Source organism: Leiobunum rupestre, chromosome 3 (genome assembly GCF_980474605.1).
Source record: "Leiobunum rupestre chromosome 3, qqLeiRupe1.1.hap1, whole genome shotgun sequence".
Taxonomy (NCBI): domain Eukaryota; kingdom Metazoa; phylum Arthropoda; class Arachnida; order Opiliones; family Sclerosomatidae; genus Leiobunum; species Leiobunum rupestre.
Window position 1 is genome coordinate 28750947 of NC_143386.1, and position 27575 is coordinate 28778521.

General features: G+C 34.1%; 1 protein-coding gene across 1 annotated transcript; it reads right to left on the reverse strand.

The window, feature by feature from the left end:
- Nucleotides 1-1346: 1346 nt before the first annotated feature.
- On the reverse strand, nt 1347-25987 carry jub (LIM domain-containing protein jub). The gene is made up of 8 exons (XM_090168019.1): nt 23933-25987; nt 5752-5853; nt 5627-5694; nt 5492-5554; nt 3282-3412; nt 3108-3159; nt 2920-2988; nt 1347-2099 (listed from the first exon to the last, which is right to left on the reverse strand). Exons 1-8 carry the CDS (start codon nt 25662-25664, stop codon nt 1947-1949), a joined length of 2370 nt encoding a protein of 789 aa, XP_090024145.1. The 5' UTR covers nt 25665-25987; the 3' UTR covers nt 1347-1946.
- Nucleotides 25988-27575: the final 1588 nt, after the last annotated feature.

Below are 27575 nucleotides of genomic sequence, written 5' to 3' on the forward strand. Positions count from 1 at the left end.
AACTCCTATACATTCACGAAAACTCCTCGGAAAACATGTACAATTTTTTGGGCCCGAATTAAATTGGGTTTTTTTTGTTTTGTATTTTATTTATTTTTTGGAAAAATTATTAATCTCATATTTAAAGAACTAGTTTACTTTATCCTCCTTGCTTATCCATAGGTAGCAACTCTACCATTTTTTTCATTATACATTTTTGAATTGTGGAGATCGAAATGACGGGGTTCTGGCTTAAAGTTAGTGCAATTGATATTATTGGCCTCAAAGCTAGATCTCAAAATGCAATATCGTGATGATAGTTTAAGCCTCTGAATGGCTCGATTTCTCTTTCTCGCTTAACAAGACCAACCGATCTTCGTATTTGAAGTGCTCACTCGTTTCGAGAGGATTTTCAAAAATGAACGCTCACAATGTTTGCCCACCTCTGCCATAATAAGCCAATCCCATTCCCACCCAAGGGCCAAGGTCGGTAAATAATATTAGAGATTCAAACTACTCTAAATTTAGCAAATAACAGTTTCTAGAGACCCACGAGCTTGCTTAAAATTCGCGACGGTAAACTATCGCCATGCCCCTTTGGCGTGTTAAATGGCTCAACTTGCATACGATAGCAGATGCTGGTCAAAATTTTCCCCGCGCTGCAGCAGTGCTACTAGTGGCACCTCTAACGGCTGTCGGCTGGTCGAAGGCTTCTCCCGTGTTTCTTAAGTGTTAGCAGGTTTTTTGTATGAAGATGCCTGTCTATACTATAGCAAGCGAAGCGTATATATAGTCTTTGATTGAAACCTAGATAGGTTGCGGTTAAGCAGACGCTATTAGTTGTACCATAAGTCTATAATATTTTTTCATAAGTTTGTTACTTTGGGGAATATTTTACTGAGAGCTAGTAACGGAGTGTCGTCATCACAAGAAAATCTCCCCCTAGCGAGGCGCGTGTCAAAGGCTACGCAAAATGGTGACGTAAGCCCGTAATGCAGTCTGTCTTGTAAATAGCTTTCAGTTGAACTTTTGCATGTGAAGACCTAACCTAACCGAAAAAGTAAATAATATAGTTTGGACTTAACTAACTATAATATGTGAATAGGATATTTTTTATTGATTTTGTTTACTTACTTTGATATTTTTCTAGGGGCAGAATTATATTTTTAATGGGGCACAGACTTACTAAGGTGGCAAGATGGGGCACTCTTAAAATTGTTTTTGAGGGGGCTGGCTAAAGCCCTGTTTGACGGGGAGGGGGGGGCAGTTTTTAGGCTAGTTTAATTTCCATTTGGGCTGTGGGACTTCACTTAAACCTGGCAACTCCAGCCCAAAGGAATTAGACAGGCCAAATTATCAAACAAAAATTACAGCAAAAAAAAATAACTTTATTTACAAAAACAAATGCCACAGTAATCACTTTATGATAGTAAACTGAAATGTAAATATGATGGTGAGAAAATTAATGTGGCTCTAACAATAAATTTGAGAAAAAGAATTTCTTTCAACCGTAAAACCAAAGGACTATTTTCTCCACTTATTCATAGGAGGCCATCTTATGTTGTATGATGTAAAAAGTTTCCATTTAAATTAGTTTCGAAATAACTGCGGTGCAGAGAGAAATGGTCCATTGATAAATAAAGCATTAATAGCAATTGTTAATTATAAAAGGCTAATTAATTAATTATTCAAATACATTCGGTATCAGTAACATCTTTTCTTAGATTAAAAAAACTATCAAATTGAAATTTGCAATGTTGTCCACGGCCGCCTTCACACAATCACTCGAGAGAGAGCATTGATAGCGTGGTGACGACCGGGCGTTGGCACAGCACACATTTCTCTGTAATCTCACCACGTAATATTAATATTATCTACATTCCTGGTCAAAAATAGTCAATTCCTTTTCAAGTATTTAAAGAAAAAAATTGAGAACTGTTTCTTAAGTAAATTAAAAAGTTTATTTTTCAAAGATCGCTGACTTGCAGTGACCTTTGAACGGGGATTGAACCTTGGCTCCCAACCTCTAACCTTCGAAGGTGACAATCGTGGCACAAGAGGTGGGAGTCCAGAGGGTAGCAACGTTTGTCTGGTTCATCTGTTAATTGCATTCCACAATCCTGGAAAAATTCAAAAAAATACAAATTGAAAAGGTTGAAAATGCAATTATAAGCAAGCTAGCTTCGCTAAAGAATGTGCCAAGCAGAATAGAGTAGTAGCACTCAGTAGCTTTGGCCATGAGCGAAAAAAAATTTAGGAATAGGAAAAAGCATGGGTGACGTCATGTGACGTAGCACTGCCATCACTCTTATTTGTTGTTTCCTGGACAAAACCAGATAATCAACATGGTTACAAGTGGAGATAAAACTTTAAATACACGTCACTCCTGCTTAGTTCAGCGTTACTATAGAGATAAAAGTGGAATATGTGGAACAAAAACCTGACGCAAACGCAGTGTAGAAATCTACTGATTGAGGTACATCCTTTATCGAAGCTAGTTATTTAATCTACAAATCTGGGGCAACTCAAAACTCAAGCCAAAATGGGATATAATAAATTAGAACTGAGAAAACGGAAGCGGACTAGCCATGGAAGAAAGTAAATTGGAATGGGTAAAGGTTAGAACAGAGTAATTAGAATCAGGCTTGGAATTATATATATTATTATATTATTATTATTATCATTCTTATTCCCTTCTCATTCAATTTAGAACAGGATCCTATCAGGTATATCACTGGATATAATATTGTTAAAAACCCATGTCGAACAAATTTAGCTTTGGGGACTTAATTAGTGCGATCAACATTTAAGCAGAATTTTTAGAGTTAGTTCCACCAGCGTTTCAAAGTCTGAAAGTTACGCTGGCACCCTTCCACCCGAACGTTACGCTACCATCCTTACTTCGAACCTGATCAAAATAAAAATTTATTAATAACTCACCTCACAAACATAGCAATCAACGTGGAAATCTTTATCCATAGATACTACTCTGACAGTTTCGTCGGTTCCCTACAATACAAGAAAATGTTAAATATTTTTTTAAACAACCATGTACGCAAAAAACTAGTGCATTGACCATTCACCATAAAGAAGAACCGTTTAAAGAAAGATTAAAATGATTTTTATACCTCAACCGGTGTGATAGCCTTCGAGCATGCGGCACATTTGGGGGCAAACATTCTGAAAAGAATAGTTGCAAGTTACAAAAAGCCAGATATGAGGCGGGAAATACAGGTTAGTAAGCGTAAATAACAATAAATAATTAAGTTGTTTTTTGCGATAAGAAAACCAAAGCGGCTTACTTATGGTAGTCGTTTACGCAATAAATCTTGTTATCCATGTCAATTGTGAATGGAACACCATCCAAACACTCGTTACAAACGCAACAACGAAAACAACCAGGATGGTACGATTTGCCCATTGCTTGTAAAATCTACGAACAAATAAATAAAAATTAACTGGTTAAATGTACGAACGCTTTCAAAACAGATGTTTATATCTGCCAAAATAATAATACTATCATTATAATAATCCTATAGACATAAAATAAAATTTTAAGTATGACCCTTGGAAATTAGGACATTCATTTTGCATTGGTAAGAACTGGTATTGAATGTGTTGTAAATCTGTTAGATGGTTTTAAAACTACCCATACCTGTATAAAGTCATCATAAAATAATACCATAAGTGGATAATAAACATAAGTATGGTACAGCATGGATAGTCTGTTGTGGAGTGATTGCGAAATAGGAAATTTTAGAACAGGAAACTCGCCCCTTCCTACTCTTTCCATTGGAAAAATATTTGGTTAGTTTGATGGCGAGAAATACGAGCGTACACGCGTTTCGATTTGAAATTCGTTGAAACTTCTGAAATGGAGCCAGTGTTTATAATAGTTATTTTTATCTTCAGATTCCATAATTCATCATTATTTATAAAAAGTAAGCGTTATTTACACTTTTTAAAGTATTTCAATTTTCAATAGGCTTTGGCTAGTCCGTCGGCGATTTTTCGGGGTTTCCTCCAAATACTAGTAGCAGTTCCCGGAGAGTTGTCAGTTCGTCGGTACGCAATATTTTACATTGTCATTGGAAAAACAGACTTATCATTAAAAAAAATACCATTGGGTGAATAGGAAGTGTCATACTTATGTTTATCATCATAAGTGGATAATAAACATAAGTATAATACTTTATAATCTCCTAATGCTAAATTTTTTATTTGCATAAAACTATTATGCAGTTAAGTACTGGGAACTCTTTACGCGCTGTTACTAGTCTTTGAAAATGACAGGTAAATGTTCCCGGCAGCATATTTGAAGGATCAGCCAAGGTTTGTTAATATTTTAACACATTCAACAGTAAAAGTGACATCAAATTTAGCAACATAACGATAAATTATTGAATCGGAACATAAAATTGACTACTTTAATATAACCTTAATTTCTGAAGGTGGTTATTTTCAGATTTTAAACCTAAATTCAAATTTGCTCATACTTAATGCCATCACACTAACTTAGTAGAGAAAAATACACTGACAAATTTTGTCTTTGTAAACATATGATTACGCTATCAGTATGCCACAGACTATTAACGGAAATCATTCAGTGTCATACCTATTTTCTTATGTTACTTTGGCAATTACTTCATTAAATAACGAGAAGTGTAAAATAACGCTTACTTTGCCATATTTATAATGAATTATTAAACTGGAATATAAAACTATAATAAACACTCTTCAATTCTAAAGGTGACTCTGTATTTTGGCAAACGTATATCGTAAACAACTTGGCAGTGATTATTCCAAACAAAGACTACTAGGCATTGAAGAGTTTCCTGTTTTCCTAAACTTAAGAGTTTCGCAACTGTTTCATAAAACAAACAATCATTAACCATTATAATTTTGTATCATAAATAATTCCTTTTACATTACTTATGATAACTTGATAAAATGTAAAAGTATGAAGCAATTCTTATAGAATATTTAAAAATGCTCGTGCTGAATGAAAAAAAGGCTCGTAACTTTATTGAAATGCCTAAATTGGAATTGGTGTAGTCATAATTAGAGCTTTCGTTAGTGGTTTAGTATCCGAACAGGAAAGACAACTATGAAGCTTGATATTAATCAACGCAGTTTTAAGAAAAAATTAAGGGCCCCACTTAAAAAACAAATAGAGGAGAAAGTATCCATTTTCACAAGAAGCTGGTAGAAAGTTGAGGCCACAAAGGGGCTTAGCTGACAGTCTTAGTTAAAGCTAATACTGGGGTAGAGTTTATCTATAATTGTTTTAAGTCTGAACTACTAGATAAGAGACAATTGAGTCTTAACAAGTTTCACCTCGCTGCTTTGGCCAAACAGGTTTCTATTTCTAGTCATATGGCGGAGTTACGATCTAAGAAAAATTGTAATTTTTCTTGTCTCATAGGCATTATATATAGTTAATTATAAAACATGTTAAAATAAACTACGGAGGTGCCTCTTTCGGACATTTAACGTAAAAAGAGATGCGTACCATTTCCATGATCAAATGCCCGCAAACTGCGCATTTCTCGGCTGTTTGCTGGAATCCCGAATACTAAAAACAGAGAATAGTAATAATAATAATCAACACACAGTAGATTCGACGCAATTTATTAATTTAACATACCAAATAGTCTTCCTCGCAATAAACTTTACCATGAACATTATAAAAAGCTTTGCCCCGCAATGCTCTACCTAGAATACAATATAAAAATTTAAAATGAGTTTGAAATTTAAGAAGGAAACACTTACCGCAAGAACAACATATAAAACAATTCGTATGGTAAAGGTTGCCCATTGCTTGACACGCTTGGCCAGCTCCGGTAACTTTTTCTCCACAAGTATGGCATATTCCTGGTTGAAAAATATGCAATTTAATTTAGTGGAATGTTCATATTAAATAGGAACTTCATTTTGAAGAAAAATACCAGGAATAAAAATAATTATTTGAAGCAAAAAGGTTTATATTGAAAGGTTTAAGAACGAACAATAAACCACATTTAAGGAAAAATTCCATGTTGTCTATATATTTTTCTTAAAGGGAATATAACCTCAGGTATTTAGTGAGGAACACCAACGTTTACAGCTCTGGCCGCTCTTGCCATTATAGCCTTAAAGGCCTAGTATTTCTTCTGCCTGTTTTCCTTTAAGTTTACTTCCCGGCGCGCAAATATCCTGGCGGTAGGCCAACCGGAGAACACGTTGGCCTACCACCAGGATATTTGCGCGCCGGGAAGTAAACTTAAAGGAAAACAGGCAGAAGAAATACTAGGCCTTTAAAAATGTTTGGCGCCACCGTACGGCTAAATTTGAAAAATTGAAGGGTCTTCCATAAAGATTGCTTTGCAGGTTATATTCCCTTTAAGTCTTCATATGCAATTGTTTGAAGCCTTTAAGGCTTTAACTGAATAGAGTGTTGTCGTCTGATACGATTTTGAAAACTTGTAACGTCACAGCTGTAGCGTTAATAGTGGCCGCCATGACAGTTACCGTTTTTTATCAATAGGCAAATTACAATGGTGAAGTCGCAGGGTTTCAGACGACAACACTCTATAGCATATTTTCTCTATGTCACAAAAATATTTTAATAAATAAATGTAAAAAAATATTAATACAATTCTGATAGTAATTGATATATTAATCTCTTTGATATTTAAATAATTTTTTATACATATAATATAAATTGCAAGAATTTTTTTGCATTTATTTAAATTAAGTAATATTGTAGTAATATTACTACAATAATAATAAATAATTTTAAACAATTATTTGTACCACAAGTAACTTAAAATGCATTCAAAATGAAATATTTTCCAGTAGCAGAAAACTGTAAACACTTTATTTACAACCCCTAATAAGTTACACAGCTGGCGTTTGTACAAATCAATTCAAGGTAAGGAAAACCCCACATTCCTAAAATATCTCCTTTTGTAAAAGGGAGAAAGGTAGGGCCATTCACTCCTAAGGGGCCCCTATTCAGTGGGGGGCTTGGGCGCCATAAATCCTCGGAAGAGAGTTAACCCCCAAAGAAGTTACACTACATTCCTAGAGAGGCTATTTGCCATTATGGTCTGCTTTTGTCGCAACAACAGACACGCGTGCATGAAAGAGGAAGGCCAACAGATTCCGGCATTACATTCTTCGATCTTACTGATAGTATAGAAAAAGACCCCTTCGACGAAATAAAAATACGTTTCTTGTTAAATTTATAATAATAAAGACGGAGAAATACCTTGATAACGATTTCCATAAAAAAATATGTATAACCAGAAGTAAATAAGACAACTTTTTAAATAAGAGAAGGATCCATATTGACTTTTAAATTCCGTGAGCAAGGAGTTTTCCATTATAACGAGCGTGGCGCTGAACTCAGTTTTTTACATTGACCACAATGCAAAAACTAAAGTATTCCGTTAGGAGCGCTCAACTCCTACAGATATCTTTTTCTCGTAGGTTAACAAAGAAACTTCAACGAATGGGTTGGCTGCTATAGGGAGAGATCAGAGTTGGGTTGGCCGTGGTAAAAGTAACATATCAAACTGCCTTATACCATAAGCGTATAATATTATTACATAAGTGTGACACTTCCTATTCTTCACACGCAAGTTTTACTGATAGTTATTACTGCATTACTGGCTTCGTCACCGTTTTGCGTCCACTTGCTAACGCGTCACACGTAGCCTTTGACAGCGCCTCGATAGGGGGAGATTTTCCTCTTGTGATGACGTCACTCCGTTACTAGCTCTCAGTAAAATATTCCCCAACGTGACAAACTTATGGAACAATATTATAGACTTACGCTTATACTAGTATCATAAGTATCAATACCAATAATTACGAGGTTTCCTATTTCCAACCAAAATTAAATTCCCCAATTTTGAGCCGAATTTTCCAAATTCCCCGATTTCGTGAATATAATTTTCCAAATTCCCAGATTTTGACTTATTTTTCAAATTCCCAGATTTTGAGACTTATTTTTTTAATTCCCAGATTTTGAGACTTATTTTTTTAATTCCCAGATTTTGAGACTTATTTTTTTAATTCCCAGATTTTGAGACTTTTTTAATTCCCAGATTTTGAGACTTTTTTAATTCCCAGATTTTGAGACTTTTTTAATTCCCAGATTTTGAGACTTATTTTTAAACGCGATTGAAGCATTTAAAAAAAATCTCCGGATTTCGGATTTCTAGGTAAGTATAGGGGATTTCTTGGAATGTCAGAGCCCTCTAGTGGTGATGATCTCGTGAAATATAAATGTTTTTTTATAAATAGAAACCTTCATTTTTTTAATATTAAATTTTGATATTGTAATTTCTAATATGATATTATAATACATGGAAATATATTGCATGCTTCAGAAGTTTCGATATAAGCGACGGTTACAGCCAAAGGTTTGCCAGATCGTTATATACGCCTATATTAAACGAGTGTTAACAAATAAAAAAAACAACGATATCCGATTTGTGATACAAAATATGTATCACTTAAAATGAAAAATTTAAATGAAATGGTATGGCAGTCTTTTACTAGGATTTGATCATATACACTACTGTTATGATAGATAACTTTGTTGATCTAGTGTTTTCCAATGAGAGTGTGTCAAAATATATATTCTCAATTATTTATATGTATCAATAACATTTTCCCCACCAAGTGTGGCGTTTTAGAACGTATCTCTATGCACGACTAAAGAGAGACAAATTAACCCATAGACCAAAGAAAAGGCCTCCAATAGATAGCCAACTAGTTGGTTTTGTAGTCGTTGGCGAGACTAGCAGGGTGACCACAGAATATTTTTAATTCCTTTGAAGGAATTATAGGAAATTTATCAGTGAAATATAGGAAAATATATATAGGGAGAAAATTTGGGAAAAAAGGAAGAAATAGGAGAAAATTAATTATACAGTAAGAGAAAACGGTTGTCAAAATTATTTGAAGGGAGAATAACATCCAAAATAAAGTTGATAACCGATAGAAATAGTCTAAAACTATCGGCGAACAGAGTTGGAAATAAGAATTTTTAAAAACTAGGACGTTTTAAAGACTTCTACATGTAAGGGTAAAATATCAACTATTTTAATTTCTTCGGACGTTTGAGTTAAAATATAGGGTATTATAGGATATTTAAGGAAATTATAGGATAAAAAAGGAAAGACGTTAAATTATAGGATAAAAAAGGAAAGACGTTAAATTATAGGAAAAAATAGGAAATATTGGAACTGTGGTCACCCTGGACTAGCTCTCAGTAAATATTTCAAAAGGCGCTAAGGTAGGGCTGACACATTTTGGGTTTCATAAACAAGCACAAAAAAAATTATAATCCCCCCACGCATTTTACTTTTAAAAATAGCCCAATCGGGCGGGAAAACCGCGCAACTGGCAACACTGATCCGTCAAATCCCGATTGTTTTGACCCTTAACTTCCCGAAGTTAATACGAAGGACCTTCCCACGCCCATTTTTTTTCTCCTTCCAGTTTTCGTTGGTTTTTTTTTAATGTTCGTAGCGAGTGGATTTAGGAAAGCGAGTGATGACTCACCTGGAATCACGCAACCTTGCCAGAACGGCTCATTCGACAAAATTTAAAAAGATTGAAGTGAGTGGAGTTCACTTTGAAAAATAACTTAAGCAACCCCTTTAAATATATGGTTCTTTACCTTTTATGGGGGCGTTGGGGGAAAAACGCGCTATCTAATCGATGACGTAGGCGTTCATTGCAGACTAATAATGGCAGACGGGAATAATATCGCTCTCTATTAAGTAAGTATCTCAGGCTTACCACAATATTTTCAAATTATCTGACTTTTCTTTGATCATTTTAATGTCAAAATTAGGCAATTTTAACTTTATAATATCACTTTATTAACAGTTTATGAATATTCCTCAGTTTATATTTTAGAATAAAATTAACTATTCCGTTTTAAAATAATAAAAAGTTGCAACGATTAAAGATAAATTTAAATTCCCTGATTTTTTCACAAAATTTGTGGTCCATTTTAAAATTTCCCCACTCCATAGGCCCATTTTAAAACTCCCCGACTTTATAGGCCCATTTTAAAACTCCCCCACTTTATAGGCCCATTTTAAAACTCCCCCACTTTATAGGCCCATTTTAAAACTCCCCCACTTTATAGGCCCATTTTAAAACTCCCCCACTTTATAGGCCCATTTTAAAATTCCCCCACTTTATAGGCCCATTTAAAAATTCCCCCACTTTATAGGCCCATTTAAAAATTCCCCCACGTTATAGGCCCATTTTAAAATTCCCCCACTTTATAGGCCCATTTTAAAATTCCCCCACTTTAGAGGCCCATTTTAAAATTCCCCCACTTTAGAGGCCCATTTTAAAATTCCCCCACTTTAGAGGCCCATTTTAAAATTCCCCCCTTTAGAGGTCCATTTTAAAATTCCCCCACTTTAGAGGCCCATTTTAAAATTCCCCCACTTTATAGGCCCATTTTAAAATTCCCCCACTTTATAGGCCCATTTTAAAATTCCCCCACTTTAAAGGCCCATTTTAAAATTCCCCCACTTTAGAGGCCCATTTTAAAATTCCCCCACTTTAGAGGCCCATTTTAAAATTCCCCCACTTTAGAGGCCCATTTTAAAATTCCCCCACTTTAGAGGCCCATTTTAAAATTCCCCCACTTTAGAGGCCCATTTTAAAATTCCCCCACTTTAGAGGCCCATTTTAAAATTCCCCCACTTTAGAGGCCCATTTTAAAATTCCCCCACTTTAGAGGCCCATTTTAAAATTCCCCCACTTTAGAGGCCCATTTTAAAATTCCCCCACTTTAGACGCCCATTTTAAAATTCCCCCACTTTAGACGCCCATTTTAAAATTCCCCCACTTTAGACGCCCATTTTAAAATTCCCCCACTTTAGAGGCCCATTTTAAAATTCCCCCACTTTAGAGGCCCATTTTAAAATTCCCCCACTTTAGAGGCCCATTTTAAAATTCCCCCACTTTAGAGGCCCATTTTAAAATTCCCCCACTTTAGAGGCCCATTTTAAAATTCCCCCACTTTAGAGGCCCATTTTAAAATTCCCCCACTTTAGAGGCCCATTTTAAAACTCCCTGAATATGTTGATGTTCAAAATGATTGTTGCGAAGGTTCATGTTTCTCTTGAGATTTTTTGAATGACACATTTCAGTTGCTTATTTTTCCCGTTACATGGCGCTGTTAAAAGCACCAAAACTAACGCCTCAAGCCGAATATAAGCCGTCGGTGGGGTAGAGTCGCCGTTGCTCGGGTCTTTTAAACCTCTCTCGCGTATTTGTCTGACCTGATTAGGCAGAGCCTGGGAAAAATATTTTCACCACCGTACGTTACTTTTCAGTTTGAACGTGGGCGAAATCCGTGAGGTCAAACGTACCACCAAAGACAACAACTCAACAAGGATGTTTGAAATTTTATGCAAATTTTCGCCGATTTTAGTTTGACGATACGCGGTTTCGCGTGGCGAAGATATAATTGCCCATTTGAGTCATTGTTTGGAGAAAACGCCTAGAATGTTTCCTTCGTTAGGCCTTTGCTGAAGAGTTTCGAAAGAGTAATTGATACTTTTTTAACAGCGATTAGTTTGTCCCAATTATGGGCATCGCGTACCAGGAAACGTACAAGCTGATATTGGCGAAAAATGGGTGTTTCGAGCAACTCCAATTTGTCAAGAGTGCGAAATTTGAGAAACAGATCTTTCGAACTTCATTTGTCGGTGGAAAAAAACTAGGGGCAAAGTTTGACGGGGCGTCGTTTGAAAAATGATGATTTAAAATGTTTTCTTCAGTTGATCGGGTTACCCATTTTGCTCGTGACTTCTAGTTGTCTTGATTGAAACAAATTATTATAAAAAATCGATTGAAACAAATTATTATAAAAAATCGATTGAAACAAATTATTATAAAAAATCGATTGAAACAAATTATTATAAAAAATCGATTGACACAAATTATTATAAAAAATCGATTGAAACAAATTATAAAAAATCGATTGAAACAAATTATAAAAAATCGATTGAAACAAATTATTATAAAAAATCGATTGAAACAAATTATTATAAAAAATCGATTGAAACAAATTATTATAAAAAATCGATTGAAACAAATTATTATAAAAAATCGATTGAAACAAATTATTATAAAAAATCGATTGAAACAAATTATTATAAAAAATCGATTGAAACAAATTATTATAAAAAATCGATTGAAACAAGTTATTTCAAAGATCGATTAAAACAAATTATAAAAAATCGATTGAAACAAGTTATTATAAAAATCGATTTAAACAAGTTACTATAAAAAAATCGATTTAAACAAGTTACTATAAAAAATCGATTTAAACAAGTTATTTCAAAGATCGATTTAAACAAGTTATTTCAAAGATCGATTTAAACAAGTTATTTCAAAGATCGATTTAAACAATTTTAAAAAACAAATAAAGTTCTTAAAAATATTGTTTAAATCGTTATTCGTAAACAATCATTTTAATCGAGTTATTCGTAAACAATCATTTTAATCGAGTTATTCGTAAACAATCATTTTAATCGAGTTATTCGTAAACAATCATTTTAATCGAGTTATTCGTAAACAATCATTTTAATCGAGTTATTCGTAAACAATCATTTTAATCGAGTTATTCGTAAACAATCATTTTAATCGAGTTATTCGTAAACAATCATTTTAATCGAGTTATTCGTAAACTATCATTTTAATCGAGTTATTCGTAAACTATCATTTTAATCGAGTTATTCGTAAACTATCATTTTAATCGAGTTATTCGTAAACTATCATTTTAATCGAGTTATACGTTAACTATCATTTTAATCGAGTTATACGTTAACTATCATTTTAATCGAGTTATACGTTAACTATCATTTTAATCGAGTTATTCGTAAACTCAGTTTAATCGAGTTATTCGTAAACTATCAGTGTAATCGAGTTATTCGTAAACTATCAGTTTAATCGAGTTGATCGTAAACAAATCATTTTAATCGAGTTATTCGTAAACAATCATTTTAATCGAGTTATTCTTTATTAATCATTTTAATCGAGTTATTCTTTAATCATCATTTTAATCGAGTTATTCTTAAACAAATAATTTAAATATAGTTTATTTGTCTGATGGTTTTAAACGACTTCACAGTTAAGGCACATGTTGAAAAAAATAATTTCCTGTCCAATTTAAGATCTTCAAAATAGCTTGGCTTTAACTTGGCTAGGCCTTGAGATGACATTTTGCCTGTCAACTGTGCAAAGTACATTTGACAGCTAGACCGGACAATATTCGATAATCTACGAACGATTTTACCTTTCCTTTTAAATTAATTAAATTGTTTAAGTCAGTTTGTATTTAAATTGTATTAATGAAATTAAAATTTAAACCGAACTTTTAGAGGGTTCGTACAAAATTTCCGGAATTAATTTCCCTGACTTTTCGGGAGCATTTTAAAATTCCCTGGTTCGCTGCAAAACACACGTGTTATGCAACCTAAAACTAATTCGGTTAAGTAACCATTCTGGCCTAGGCTTATCATCATTTGAAATAAAGAGAAGATTCTACAGTATTTTTCCCTGCTCTATCTGGACAAATTCGCAAAGAAGAGTTGTTCTATAATCTTACTCATATGGAAATCAGGAACTAGCTGGATATTTTTACACTGATTATTAAGATCACCCTTACAAAAAATTAGTTGGATTTTAGTTGGTATACACATTTTAGTTGACGTTAAGTTGGTTTTAAGTAGGCTCAAGTGGTCAGAATATTTCAATAAACAAGTTAAAGGGGTAATAAGTTGTTATTAAGTTGATGGGAAAATACTTTTTTCTTTAAGTTGGTTTTTAGTGGTCAGAAAATTACATATTATTTGTAAGTTGGTTTTAAGTTGGTATTTAGTATTTGTTCCAAATACCAACTTAAAGTATTTCCTAGACCACTTATTTTTTGGTAAGGGGACAGATTGAATCACATTTCAAAAACACAGAAGGAAATCTTCCTAGACAAGCATACCAATTTGCTTCAAATTGCATGTATTTATCAGGTTGTATAATTTTGCTATCATTACCAACAGCTAGGAACTCAGTTTCAAATATTATTTTAAGTTCATTCAAAATATTTGAATAATGATTAATATCACATTTTGAAGATGAATGGGTGGTGCAGGTGGTCAAACATTCATTTTCTGTCAAGGAACTTGAACCAAAATATTCTACCAGTTGAAGTCGAGGATTTTTAAAAAAGTCCTTCTTCCTTATCAAAGGTTAACCTGGTCATAACTTTTGGAGATAATGATTCCTCACTTGTTGTTATTTTAGTTAAACTATTTTGGCATTTTTCTTAGGCATTGGTTCTCGAACAAGCTCGAACCCATCCAACTCAATCGCCGAGGCTAGGAATTTTCGTCCAGACGCATTAGCAGACGACGCGTAACAGAAGGGGCGGAGCCACGAATGGCGCGAAGTTTTATAGACCAACCTCCTTTTGACGAGGATGCCTACAGCACTATAGCTGATCCATATTCATGGGTGAATGAATAAATTCATGATCTAATATATAGCTTATGTGAGAAGTTTAAAGACGTTCTTCGTAAAAGCAGCAGTATATCTAATAAATCTCTTATGAGATAAGAAATTAAGAATACGACTCAGGCAGGGTTCGCAAAAAATTTCCAGAACTTATTTTCCCTGACCAATTTGCCAAATTTTCCCTGGCCATTTTTGTAGAATAAATTTATGGTTAGAGGTAAAATCTTGCCAAACAAGATAAGATGGCTGATTTAAATCATGTGATTTTTTTTAAAACAATCATTGATTAAAATCACACAATGTAATTCAATGGATGAATAAAAAATGGAAAAAATTGCTTCTTAAAAAATTAAAGTAAATAGAAAATCTGAGCAAACTAAAATATTAATTAAATTTAATTCAGATTTCATTTAATTAAAGATTAGCTAACAGATAAAAGTTAAATCTGTTAATTATACAGGAAAAGAACCATTATTGTACAAAAATCAATAGAGTGCCAACCCTGTTGCAAAATATTCATTGTATTTTTAATACATCAGGGTTGCCACAAAATTTTGAGATTAAATTTCCCTGACCATTTTAAAAGGTTTTCCCTGACTTTTTAAAGCCAAAACATTTTATATTTCACTTTTATCAGAAGTTAATAAATTTAAATGGACTTGTATTTCAGTAAAAAGGTTATTGCAATGTTGAAACAAATTGCCAAACTTTCAAGGAAATAAATGATAATCATAGAATTTGTCATAGATCTAGAGTGAAATTACCTTCAAAAAGTGTCAAGAGAAAATTGAATTCCCTGACTTTTCCCTGACGTTTTACAAATTCTTAAAATTCCCTTACTTTTCATAAATTCTTAAAATTCCCTTACTTTTCATAAATTCTTAAAATTCCCTTACTTTTCATAAATTCTTAAAATTCCCTTACTTTTCATAAATTCTTAAAATTCCCTTACTTTTCATAAATTCTTAAAATTCCCTTTTCATAAATTCTTAAAATTCCCTTACTTTTCATAAATTCTTAAAATTCCCTTACTTTTCATAAATTCTTAAAATTCCCTTACTTTTCATAAATTCTTAAAATTCCCTTACTTTTCATAAATTCTTAAAATTCCCTTACTTTTCATAAATTCTTAAAATTCCCTTACTTTTCATAAATTCTTAAAATGCCCTTACTTTTCATAAATTCTTAAAATGCCCTTACTTTTCATAAATTCTTAAAATGCCCTTACTTTTCATAAATTCTTAAAATGCCCTTACTTTTCATAAATTCTTAAAATGCCCTTACTTTTCATAAATTCTTAAAATGCCCTTACTTTTCATAAATTCTTAAAATGCCCTTACTTTTCATAAATTCTTAAAATGCCCTTACTTTTCATAAATTCTTAAAATTCACTGACTTTTTGGCCCATTTTTAAATTCCCTGACTTTTTCCTAACGTGTGGCAACCCTGTACATCTTACAAAAACAGGGTTCGTACAAAATTTCCGGAATAAAATTCCCTGACTAAATTGCCAAATTTCCCTGACAATTTTTGTAGAATAAATTTATGTTTTGAGGTATAATCTTGAAAAATTTTAATTATGTATTTTTAAGACATTTTTAAAATATTTTCCGTATTTATTTTTGGGGTCATTTTAAAATTCCCTTACTATTTCGGACCATTTTAAATTTCCCTTACTATTTCGGACCATTTTAAATTTCCCTGACTATTTCGGACCATTTTAAATTTCCCTGACTATTTCGGACCATTTTAAATTTCCCTGACTATTTCCTGACCATTGGGAGTCATTTTCAAATTCCCTGACCTTTTGGAAACATTTTCAAATTCCCTGACCTTTCCAGGTATTCCAGGTCGTGTACTAACCCTGAAAAATGTATTTGCCTGATTTTTGGGGGTATTTTCAAAATATCTGACTAATCCCTGAGTTTAGGAACCATTTTCAAATTCCCTGACTTTTCCAGGTCCTGTACGAACTCTGTACGCCTCGTAATGTAATCGATCAGTTATTACCTAATCGGCGTACAAACAAACGTGAAGTTGTGAACCCCTCGTAACGCCTACGAAAGGAAGCTTTCCTAATACCCCTGGTAGTTTGTTCACCCTTCGGACGCGTTTACTAATGATAAAATGTAAAAAGGGTCATTTCTATCTAAATGAATGAATAGGAAAGTAGAAGAATGTGGTCATCCTTGACCCGAGAGATATCTCCCCCCCAAAAAGGGAATGAACTTATTAGCCGAAGAGAGATAAGAGGGAGCGCCACAGTTGAATTGTCCTCATTTTCAGTCTGGCGCCATCTAGGATGGCGACAATATTATACTCTGATAAAGGGACAAAAATCATCTATTTCAATTTGGATGACCTTAGTGGCTAAGGTACAACGCAGGGTTGGAAAAAAGCCGGCTTTTTTTGAAAAAATCCAGATCAGTGGTTTTAATGGGTTATAACCGGTTTTTTTCGGTTATATCCGGCTAAAATATAAATAGTACCTTTCACTTATGTAAGTAGAAATTGTCTGCAGTTATTGTCGTAAATAATAAACTAAACAAATAAAGCGAAATAACTATATAAAATAACTGAATTCTTTTGATTTCCTCAGGAAATTCCCCCTAGTTTTTGTGTATGACGCACTGACAGAAGCGAGGCAACGAACTTTGGAACTTTAAACCTACCGAAAAACTGGTAAAAGTAAACCGGTTTCTAAATATGAAACAAAAAATAAACTAAATTTCTAAATAAAAACTATAGTTTACTAAAATATTCATATTGTAATTTTTTTTTAAAAAGCCAAAAAAAACTGGATTTTTTCAAGTGGCTATAACCGCTGGTTATATGCCAACCCTGGTACAACGGACCTTTGATAAAGGCTGCCAACTGCGAACTGGCTCCTAGGGTATAGAAGGGAGTATATAGATGGATTTTCTCTTCGATTCGTCGCTGTCTGTTCTAGGAATATAGAGCCATCTATCTAGTCACTTCTAGTGGAGCTGGAGGTTAAACTTAGGAGAATAATTTTCAAGTTAAACTTATTAAATGAAAATCTAAATGAAATTAATCAAAACGAAGAATTAAATTAATATTGATATAAATGAAGAATTAAATTAATATTGATATAAATGAAGAATTAAATTAATATTGATATAAATGAAGAATTAAATTAATATTGAAAGAAAATGAAGAATTAAATTAATATTGATATAAATGAAGAATTAAATTAATATTGATATAAATGAAGAATTAAATTAATATTGATATAAATGAAGAATTAAATTAATATTGATATAAATGAAGAATTAAATTAATATTGAAAGAAAATGAAGAATTAAATTAATATTGAAAGAAAATGAAGAATTAAATTAATATTGAAAGAAAATGAATTAAATTAATATTGAAAGAACATGAACAATTAAATTAATATTGAAAGAAAATGAAGAATTAAATTAATATTGAAAGAAAATGAAGAATTAAATTAATATTGAAAGAAAATGAAGAATTAAATTAATATTGGAAGAAAATGAACAATTAAATTAATATTGAAGGAAAATGAAATATAAATTAATATTGAAAGAACATGAACAATTAAATTAATATTGAAAGAACACGAACAATTAAATTAATATTGAAAGAACATGAACAATTAAATTAATATTGAAGGAAAATGAAATATAAATTAATATTGAAAGAACATGAACAATTAAATTAATATTGAAAGAACATGAACAATTAAATTAATATTGAAAGAACATGAACAATTAAATTAATATTGAAAGAACATGAACAATTAAATTAATATTGAAAGAACATGAACAATTAAATTAATATTGAAAGAACATGAACAATTAAATTAATATTGAAAGAACATGAACAATTAAATTAATATTGTTATTATTATAGAGCTTTTCTCGCCATATGTACGGTTAGATGTAGAAGCCGAGATAGGCGCCGAACTATATTTGGCCATTTGTCAACTTGTTTTCCCGAGCGGAATACCGGAGAATACAAAATTAAAAACAACCAAGCGACTCTTCCAAAACCTATTTGAATAATATTTTATATCGCAAATAAATAACCGACCTAACATATTTTCATTCTTAAATAAAAAAATATATAAATCTCGAATCAAGATAGTAGAAATATGATTTCTATATAAACGCGGGTGGACGTTCAACAAAGGAATTTCCGTAGAAATCAAATTGGTTTTTGGATGCAATCATTTATTTCTTATCTCGAAAGAATTTTAACTACAACTGACAAAAACTAGAGGAAATAATTTACATTTAAAATTTTTTCCTTGTAATTTCGAGAAAAAGCCGAAATTTCAAATAAAACTTGCCTAATTGGCGGTTTTTTTGTGTAAATAAATTATTCAATAATTCTTCTAAAGGCGCTTCTAGGTGGCAGCACCATCTGGGGACTTGAAGTGAAAGTCGAGTTGTCTGCCATCGATTGGCTACCCGAAACCACGTGTTTGAAAAGTTAATAATCACGTGATTGTAAACAACCAATCAACGCGTGAAGCTCCCAATTTGCCACACCTTTTAGGCTAGATTTTTATGCTTATCCACTTTTTTTTAAATATACGCTAACGACATCTAGTGCAAGAGAATGCAACTAGACAGGAGCTTTAAGGGGAACTGAAGATTTGTTTTGATTTTACCGCAATTCCATCGATTTCCAATTTTCATCAGACATTTTAAACTTAATTTAAAATCGTTAAATTTAATTAGTTTTAACCAATTTATTTAAAAGTGCCTTAATAAAATTTATTTATTACTAGTAATTCGGTTAGAATTTTAATAGCTAATTTGCAGATTTTCAATTATTTATCACTAGTAATTGATACTCAGCTATTCCAATTGTAACCCAAACTAATTTGCACATTTTCAAAGTTACATCAACGCATAATAGACTATAAGTTGTTTTAAAATGAAGATAACTGATTTTTCACAATATTTGTGTTGTCCATTTTAGTTTCGATGACTGGCTTAACATCGAAAAATGGCCGATCACCTGCTTTAATTTTCTGTCACCAGATTTAACAAAATCTAGGATAATTGGCGGTAGTTTAAATCTTAGTTAAACGGAAACAACGACTCTAAAATTGAACCGAAAATCAATTTTTCAATGCAAATAAACACGTTAAATGTTTACGAGCTTTTATGAACAGTCCGTAAATTATACGGTCTTGTTAATGAAAAAACTAACTAGTTTCAAAACTAGGTAAAATACCCACTTTAAAAACCAATAATTTAAATTTAAAATAGGGATGCACCGATATATCGGCCTATTTTTCTAATACCGGTATCGGCCCAAAGACTATATATACGCTTTGTATATATATAGTCTTTGGTATCGGCCGATACCGGTATAAGAAAAATATTTTCAGAAAATCATTTGAAAATAAGACAATTCTCGATTAACTAATAGTAATATTTTATTTGATTGGCCACGCCACGTACGTCAGACTTTAGAAGCTAGATTATACCTTTTTTTAGACCGGGGGTTACGAGTGTAAACAAATAAAAAACAACGATATTCGATTGGCGATAGAAAATATGTATCACGTAAAATGACAAGAAACATATTCGGATATGCTCTTGCAAACCTTTTTGAATGTAAATTTATAATAAAATGTTATGACAGTGCACTGAACTGTTTTTTACAATGATATTACCAGCCACGAATAGCCGATATAACAGCCCATATCGGTGCACCCCTAATTTAAAAAAGTATTACGCATTTATTTTAAAAAATTTCGCTGTTATAAATATTTGTTGGTATAAATGAAGCTTTCGAAATACGCGTTAAGTCGATTTACTTCGTTTTGTAACTAAGGCAGCGAACTTCCCTTCTTAAAAAAAAAGTTTTATCAGAAACAGTCTCTAATTTAACAGTCAATCTTGGACAAATAGGAACTAACTGAAACGTTTTGAGGGACATCAGCGGCCGCTACAGAACTCCGCCTACACGCGAAACAGACTAAACGAAAAATAAGTCGCTTTTTAAGCTCTAGCCCCTTACAACAGATAAATAAGGGGGTAGCTACACGAGGGGAGTTGAAAAATAATATCGTGTTACCTAATCAGTCATACGCACCACCCCCTCTCCCCCGCGATAAAAAATGCCCAATTGGAATCGAACCATTTTTCGTCTACCGCGTCAAAAAAGAGCAATTTTTTCCTGCTAAATTTAAGCTAGGCGTGTAGAAGTTACTTTTTCACACCAACACCCAACACATCCTTGGAAACATTGCAATTTTTATCGAGTATTATTAACGCCCATGCTATGTTTATTTAATAAGCAACATTCCTGAAGATAATACGCGTACAATCAATGTAGAAATATTTTCTATGAGGTCACGGCGATAAATATCCCGGTTACAAAAATTATCGTAAGATTTTTTTGAGAATTCTATTTCGCCTCGAGTGAAAATCTCTTCGTTGATTTCTAGCGGGATTTATCGCGGAACGGATACATCCAAAAATACCGGTGGAAGACGCGTCAGACGTAGAGAGATTATTTTGAGCGCCGACTGCCGTAAGGGGACGCGAAAAAAGGGCCGAGGCTTACCGCTTCGACGAAACACGCGGTTTTCCCCTTACTTTCTCCGCGCGGCCAAGTTTGTACAACTTTTGTCCCCGGGCTCGCCTAACTAGGGGGCCCCCCCACAGTAGAGGTAAAGGTCAACTCACCGCTCATAGTAGCCGCCTGAAAAAGATGGTACTTTTAGGGGGGTTGGGGTATTCTCCCTCCAATGTCACCTGAAGAAATTCGGCATTACCTAAGAAAACGAGCGCTTTACAAGAAGAGTTAAAATTGTAATTTGAAAAAATGTTTTCTTCTATCTCTCGGGGAGTTTTTGAGAGAGAAAATCGGTACTCCGTGGGAGAGGACGAAATAGTTTCCATTTTTCCGTATCAGATGGCGCTACTGGTGGTATCGCCCGCGGCCGGGGGATTGTAAAGATAAAGCACGGGCGCGTTTTTTTTTAGGGGTCAAGGGTTACGTTAGTCTTTATATTACAATCGCGATGGTATGCGGGTTAAATAGCGTTTTACGACACATTAAAACCACCAACGCGGTAATAGTATCAAAATTATCAACACTAAATAGCCCGTGTCAAATATTCTGAAACAGATGTTTCAAACTGACAAGTTTCGTAATTTTAAATCCAATTGTGCCATTTTTTATGGGTATTTTTGATAGAAACATCTGGCAAACGATAATTGTTTTTCCAATGGTATAAATAAGGTATAATTCAGTCCACACCTTTCGTCTCTGGTATGTACTACAATTTAAATTTAACCAAAGGCCTAAGAAGGTCAAATATCTCAGGTCATAGTTCAATAATAAAAATTAGGTCTTTCGTTAATTATATGTACCCAAAGTTTTATTACATTTGGTACCAGGATTTTCATTTTTTTTTTAAATATTTTAAAATTGATTTGATTTAAATCACATTTTTATTAAAAATCATTCCTTTTTCTTGACAAATTGATCGATAATTTACGTGCAACAATAACTAAAAATTGAATTACATTTAATTATTACTTGCTATTTCAATTATTTAAATCAGAAAAGCCTGTTTGGTCGGATATTCTTGAGCGTTACTAACAAAACTCCATTTAAGTCACATCTAATAACATAAGTAACATAATACCTCTAAGTATGACACTTGTAGCCTTGCTCATGCATTTTTCTTCACCAAAGATAAATCAGTAATACGAGTATACGACTAGCAACTCTGGAACCCGGAAGATTAACCGTCTTTGTGTTTTGAATTTTTCTATACAGTGATTTCAGTATCACGTGACACGACGTCACCTTTGCTTTTTCCCATAGAGAAAAAATCCCGCACAAAATGGCGGCCATAGCCAAAGCTACGAACTGAAACTACTCTATTAGTCATCGAAAATGACAAGAGTTCAAATTCAGCTTAATCATAACTGTACTCCAAAAAAAATTGTCTTTTGCGTAACCATCGTGCGGATAAATACACATTAAGCCTAAAAATGGCGTTATTCAAAATCGCGCGGCTAATTAACGGAATATCACGTTAACGGAAGTTGGGTTAGATTAGTTCATGGCGGCGAAACCGAGGGCGCTATTTAGAAACATTTTTGGCGTCACTGTGAAGAAAGGATGTAGAAAAATTAATTTTCTTATGCCATACTTAGAGGAATTATGTTACTTATGCTAATAAATATAAAATTTAACAACGGTAAAGCAGAAATTAGAAAATCCTTTTCGGTTGCTAATTATTTATTAAATTATAGTTTTAATTTATTCCCCCGAGTAAAATTACAATAACTAACGTCAGTAAGTTTTCAACTGCGGCTAATCGAAATTGGTCGTTGACGTTCCTGAAGATAATACAATGGCGAGTCTTAGCGACGAAATTACGAAATCGGTTTAAATAAAATTGGGCGAGATTGTGAAATTATTTTAAATGAAAATCAACATTCAAATGGGACACGCCAAATTTGAAATTTTTGTTACGTCCCACGCCCAAATGTAAAGTGTATATATTGTGGGTCAAATGCAAGTTTTTCGAAAAGAGAGCCGTAGCGAGTCTCATGATGAAAGGGAACAAAGGTTTAATAACAAAATAAAAATCTGTTCATTTTATAATAGCAGAACTCTCTAGTTCTCGTCTCGATTTGGTCAAGGCCATTAACTTTTTTCACTCTCTCTCCGCCGCATCCGGTTTTTCAGACATTTATATATAGATGCACGGAGGGGTATATAATATTTAGGAATGCAAAAAAAGCCAGTTTCGATGGGGAGGGGGGGAGATGGAATGACTGGCCTTTGTGTGAAAATACTCTCTAGGAGAATACAAGATATTTCCTAGCCCCCCCCCCCAAATATACCCCTCAATTTTCGTGGTTTTCTACAATATGACCCCTAGTTTGAGTCTTTTTAACCTTCTTTGTGATAAGGTGGTCATAAACCCAAAAACAAAATATTTGCTCAAAATTATATCAGTTAAATTAATCTTCGAATCTAAACATATTCTTCTTTGGCAGGGTTGCCACAATTTTTGAGATTTAAATTCCCTGAATTTTTAAGGCCAAAATTTTTATTTCATATTTTACTTTTATCAGAAGTTAATAAATATGAAAGGACTTATTTTTCAGTAAAAAGGTTATTGCAATTATCCAAAATTTAGATCTATAGTAAAATTACCTAAAAGTGTCATGATAAAATTTAATTCCCTGGCTTGTCCCTTATTTAAAATATTTTAAAATTCAGACTTTTTAGCTTAAATTCCCAGACTTTTTCCTAATGTGTGGCAACCCTGTTTGAGTCTTAAATATAATTCTTTTTTGAGATGCCATTAGGAAAACGCTTTTCATTTAAAACACAAACAATTTGAATTAAAAATGACAAAAGAAATATTTTAACTTACCAAAAAATTCTCCTTCTGGAGGGTTATTTTCTAGATCATCTTCAATTTCCTTCATCAATGCTTCTATTTTTTTCTCCGCCTCGGATGGTCCTTTCGGTCTCGGTGGAGTTACGTTATACGGTAATAGAGTCTTGGCATTTAAAGTGTTCGGTTTGAAGTTTCCAGGATACGGAGGAGGCGGTGGTAGATTTCCATGAGGATAACCACTTTGTTTCTCTTGGTTAGGATAATCCGCGGATGAAGCAATATCATGTCCAGAAGATACGGAAGAAGCCACCGAACAAGGTCGTGATTGCGAATACGCAATTTGATTTGATCCCGTGACATACGGAGGAGGTGGTAAAGCACCTTCGTTACTGCGCATCGTAGATATAGCGTAATTGGCTGGCATTCCAACAGTTAGTTGCCTGTTTTGACTGACCGATTGAGATACGGAAGAATATGGAGTAGGATAATGTATACCAGCTACATTTGGATTCATGGAATGTTTCACTTGAGTTTCAGCATTGTTAGTGTTACTTTTGGGAATGTGATGACCAACTCTTTGGGACGATACAATCATGGGTCTGCTAGCGACGTATGCATTAGGATTATCATTTTCAAGTTCTTGCAAATTGGCGTATATCGGATATTGCTGAGTATCGGTGTTGTCTTGATTCGCATTGTTCGTATTTGTCGAAGCCCCGTTTCCAGCATAGGGATGGGCTGAAGAATACACTACCGACGATTTCAATCCAGAGTACTTAACAGTATTAGCGGAAACACTTGATAAAGTGGGGGCGTAGATGGGTTCAGCCATAGATGGAATGGGCTGGGTTCTCATTTCGTTACCAGTTGTGCTAGGAACCCTGGTAGCGGTTGCTCTCATAATAGGAAAACTTTGTAAATTCTCGTAGATAGGACTTATACTTGCCCTCGGAGAATTGGAATGTTGCGATTCGCGACTGGAACTACTTAAGCTACTACGAGGACTGGAATGAGCGGAATCCACTAGGCTTCCGCCTCGAGATACAACGTTATTTGGTCCCAGTGGTTGCGCTGTTTTGGGCCCTTGATTAAGAGGAAGTCCCGTCGCTATATAGCTGTCAAACGGAGGATTTCCCATCACCTGATGATGCACAGTGCCAACATTAGGGTAAGCGTGGGTATTTTGAATGGAGGTGGCCATGTAGATGGGTGGATTTGAATATCCTTTCTGTCCTTCTAGCTGGCTATTTGATACCTTTGTAATTTGATTTGCGTTGGCAAATCGCGACGTTACAACGTTAGCGTGGTCCACTTTAGCGTACACCGGTATTTCCTTGGGTTTAGTTTCAGTGCCACTGACGAGGTAGCTTTCGACGGCATTCCGGTTCACGGTGGACGGATGAGGCCCCGCATTAGCCATTCCTTCGCCGCCGGCGTTATTCTTATACAGTCCATTCTGACTTAGGCCTTGGTTTTGATCCCCGGAATTAGAAGTTCCAGATTTAGATAAAATCTTACCGTAACTGTTATCCGTTCCGCTCATTCCAGGATGTTTCGCGATTAACGCTCCATTAGCGTAAATATTGGCGTAAAGATTCGCGTAGATGTCCCTCTTTTTCTCAAATTCTGAACTGCTCGACGTTTGAGAGCGCTTAGGGGCCGTCGATGAAGGGTGGAAATATTCCCGGGAGGGAACTTCGAAAAGGCTCAGATCTTTCATTATCCGGCTGGCGTCGTTTTCAATTTCATCGTCATAAATTTCCATCTTCTTTTTTTTAATATCACTTATATTTCCTTTCAGAATATTAAAAGAAAAAGTAATTTATGTAGAAATTGTTAGCTGGGTTAATTAAGGACACTTATGTACTCTGATAAAATAAAAAATAAATACACGAAATCCCATTTACGGAACGAGAAAAAGTTTCGGTTTGGACTTTCGGTAAAAACAGAAAGGACTAAAGGGGGGCAAACTGGGAGAACGCGAAAACACGATTGTAGCCTCGGACCCTCTGTAGGCCAAAAAAATCTCGTCTGATCTTCTCCGTAGAATCTTCGCCAATAAGCATGAAGCGTTCTCAAAATCTCTCAAACGCCGCAAGGTGTTTTTTCTTTGCTTTTTCTCAAAAATTGTCCGCCCCCTTTCAGACTTTGAAACTGGTTTTCTCTTTGAATACGCCGACAAAGTCGCCGAGATTTTTAACGATTCACTAGCGACATCTATCACACAACGTAGTAACCAGTGTTTGGCTACTAAGGAAAATATAATAATAATTTTATTTCATCAGGTAAAGAAAGCTATATAAAATTTGTGGTCACTACTAGGCTACTAGCCACCGCAATTAAAAACAAATTGAAATTAGTTATAGAGCTAGTTATGTGAGTCACACATAGAAATCTCATAGGTAACTAGAATCAAAGATAATTTAAACTTCGTACCCTAGATTCGAAATCACTCTCTCGCGCGTTGCCGATATCGTTTACCCACTTCCCGCCGGAACTCGGAAAAATTCGCTCCAATGGTGGCGCACTACTGCCATCTAGGGATAGAAACTAATTTTTTTTTGGAAGTTGCGGTGCGTAATTTGACGCGTTTTGCGTTCAACTCGAAGTTTTAAAACATGATGGACCACAATTATAGCACTAAAAAAGTTTCAAATCGAAAGAAAAAACCTAGACTTACTAAAGGTGAGTAATATAATCTTACAAGCGATTCAAGCATAATTTGACTAAACTTAATAGTTCATTCAATTTCATTTACCATTTTAATAGGCTTCGTGTTTAACATCGACATTCTTAAGGAATATTTGCCTGAAATTTTAGAAATTCTTCAAGATTGGCATCATTACCGAAAGAAGATATTCAAGCACCAGAATTACCATTTGTTAAAGTAAGTTTTTATTGGAAATATATGATTTACAATTAAGCGTGTTTCTATAAATACTCTTGTTTTAAATAAAACAAATCTAGGCCTAAATATGGCGCCTTACCGCAACCGATGGAGCCGATTTTTCTGAGGTCACGTGCCGGACGGAAGAGGGTAAACGCTTCGCAACAAAACCGTGAATGGGAAAGTTCTCAGTATTCGAATCTAGGGTACGAAGTTTAAATTATCTTTGCTAGAATGCTGCCGCCTACGGCCGAGCTTGACGCCAGTTCGCCTTGAACCTTCAGCCAATGAGAGGCCGTAGAGTGGTTCCGCCAAGGAGGATAGTAATCCTCCTTGGATCCGCTACTATAGCGGGAGATAGGTGACGTCATTCTCTCTGGTGACATTAGCTGAAAACTATTCGTGAATTCTGAACCGTTAAGAGAACGGCCTAGGACTGAGCTGTGACGTCACGAAAAAGTTCTGGACAGCGATGCCAGACGTACGATAATTATCGTACACGTACGCGAATTCCGTTTCAGGTACGATGTACGATGTAAAATGTATTATCGTACGCGAAAGTACGATAATTTTGTCTATATTTTCCAAATTATTTTTACGCTGTTACAACACCACATATGATAAAATTAGGAGTAGAAAAGGCTTGGGCATATAATCGTGTTTCTTCTGCCGTTGCCGTTATTTTCTACGCGCGCAGTGAAGGATGGAGCCTGCAGGGGAAAATTCCATATGTCTATCGCGAACTCTTTCCCCATCTAGAAGCCGAATGCCGAAGAACTCCCAGAATAC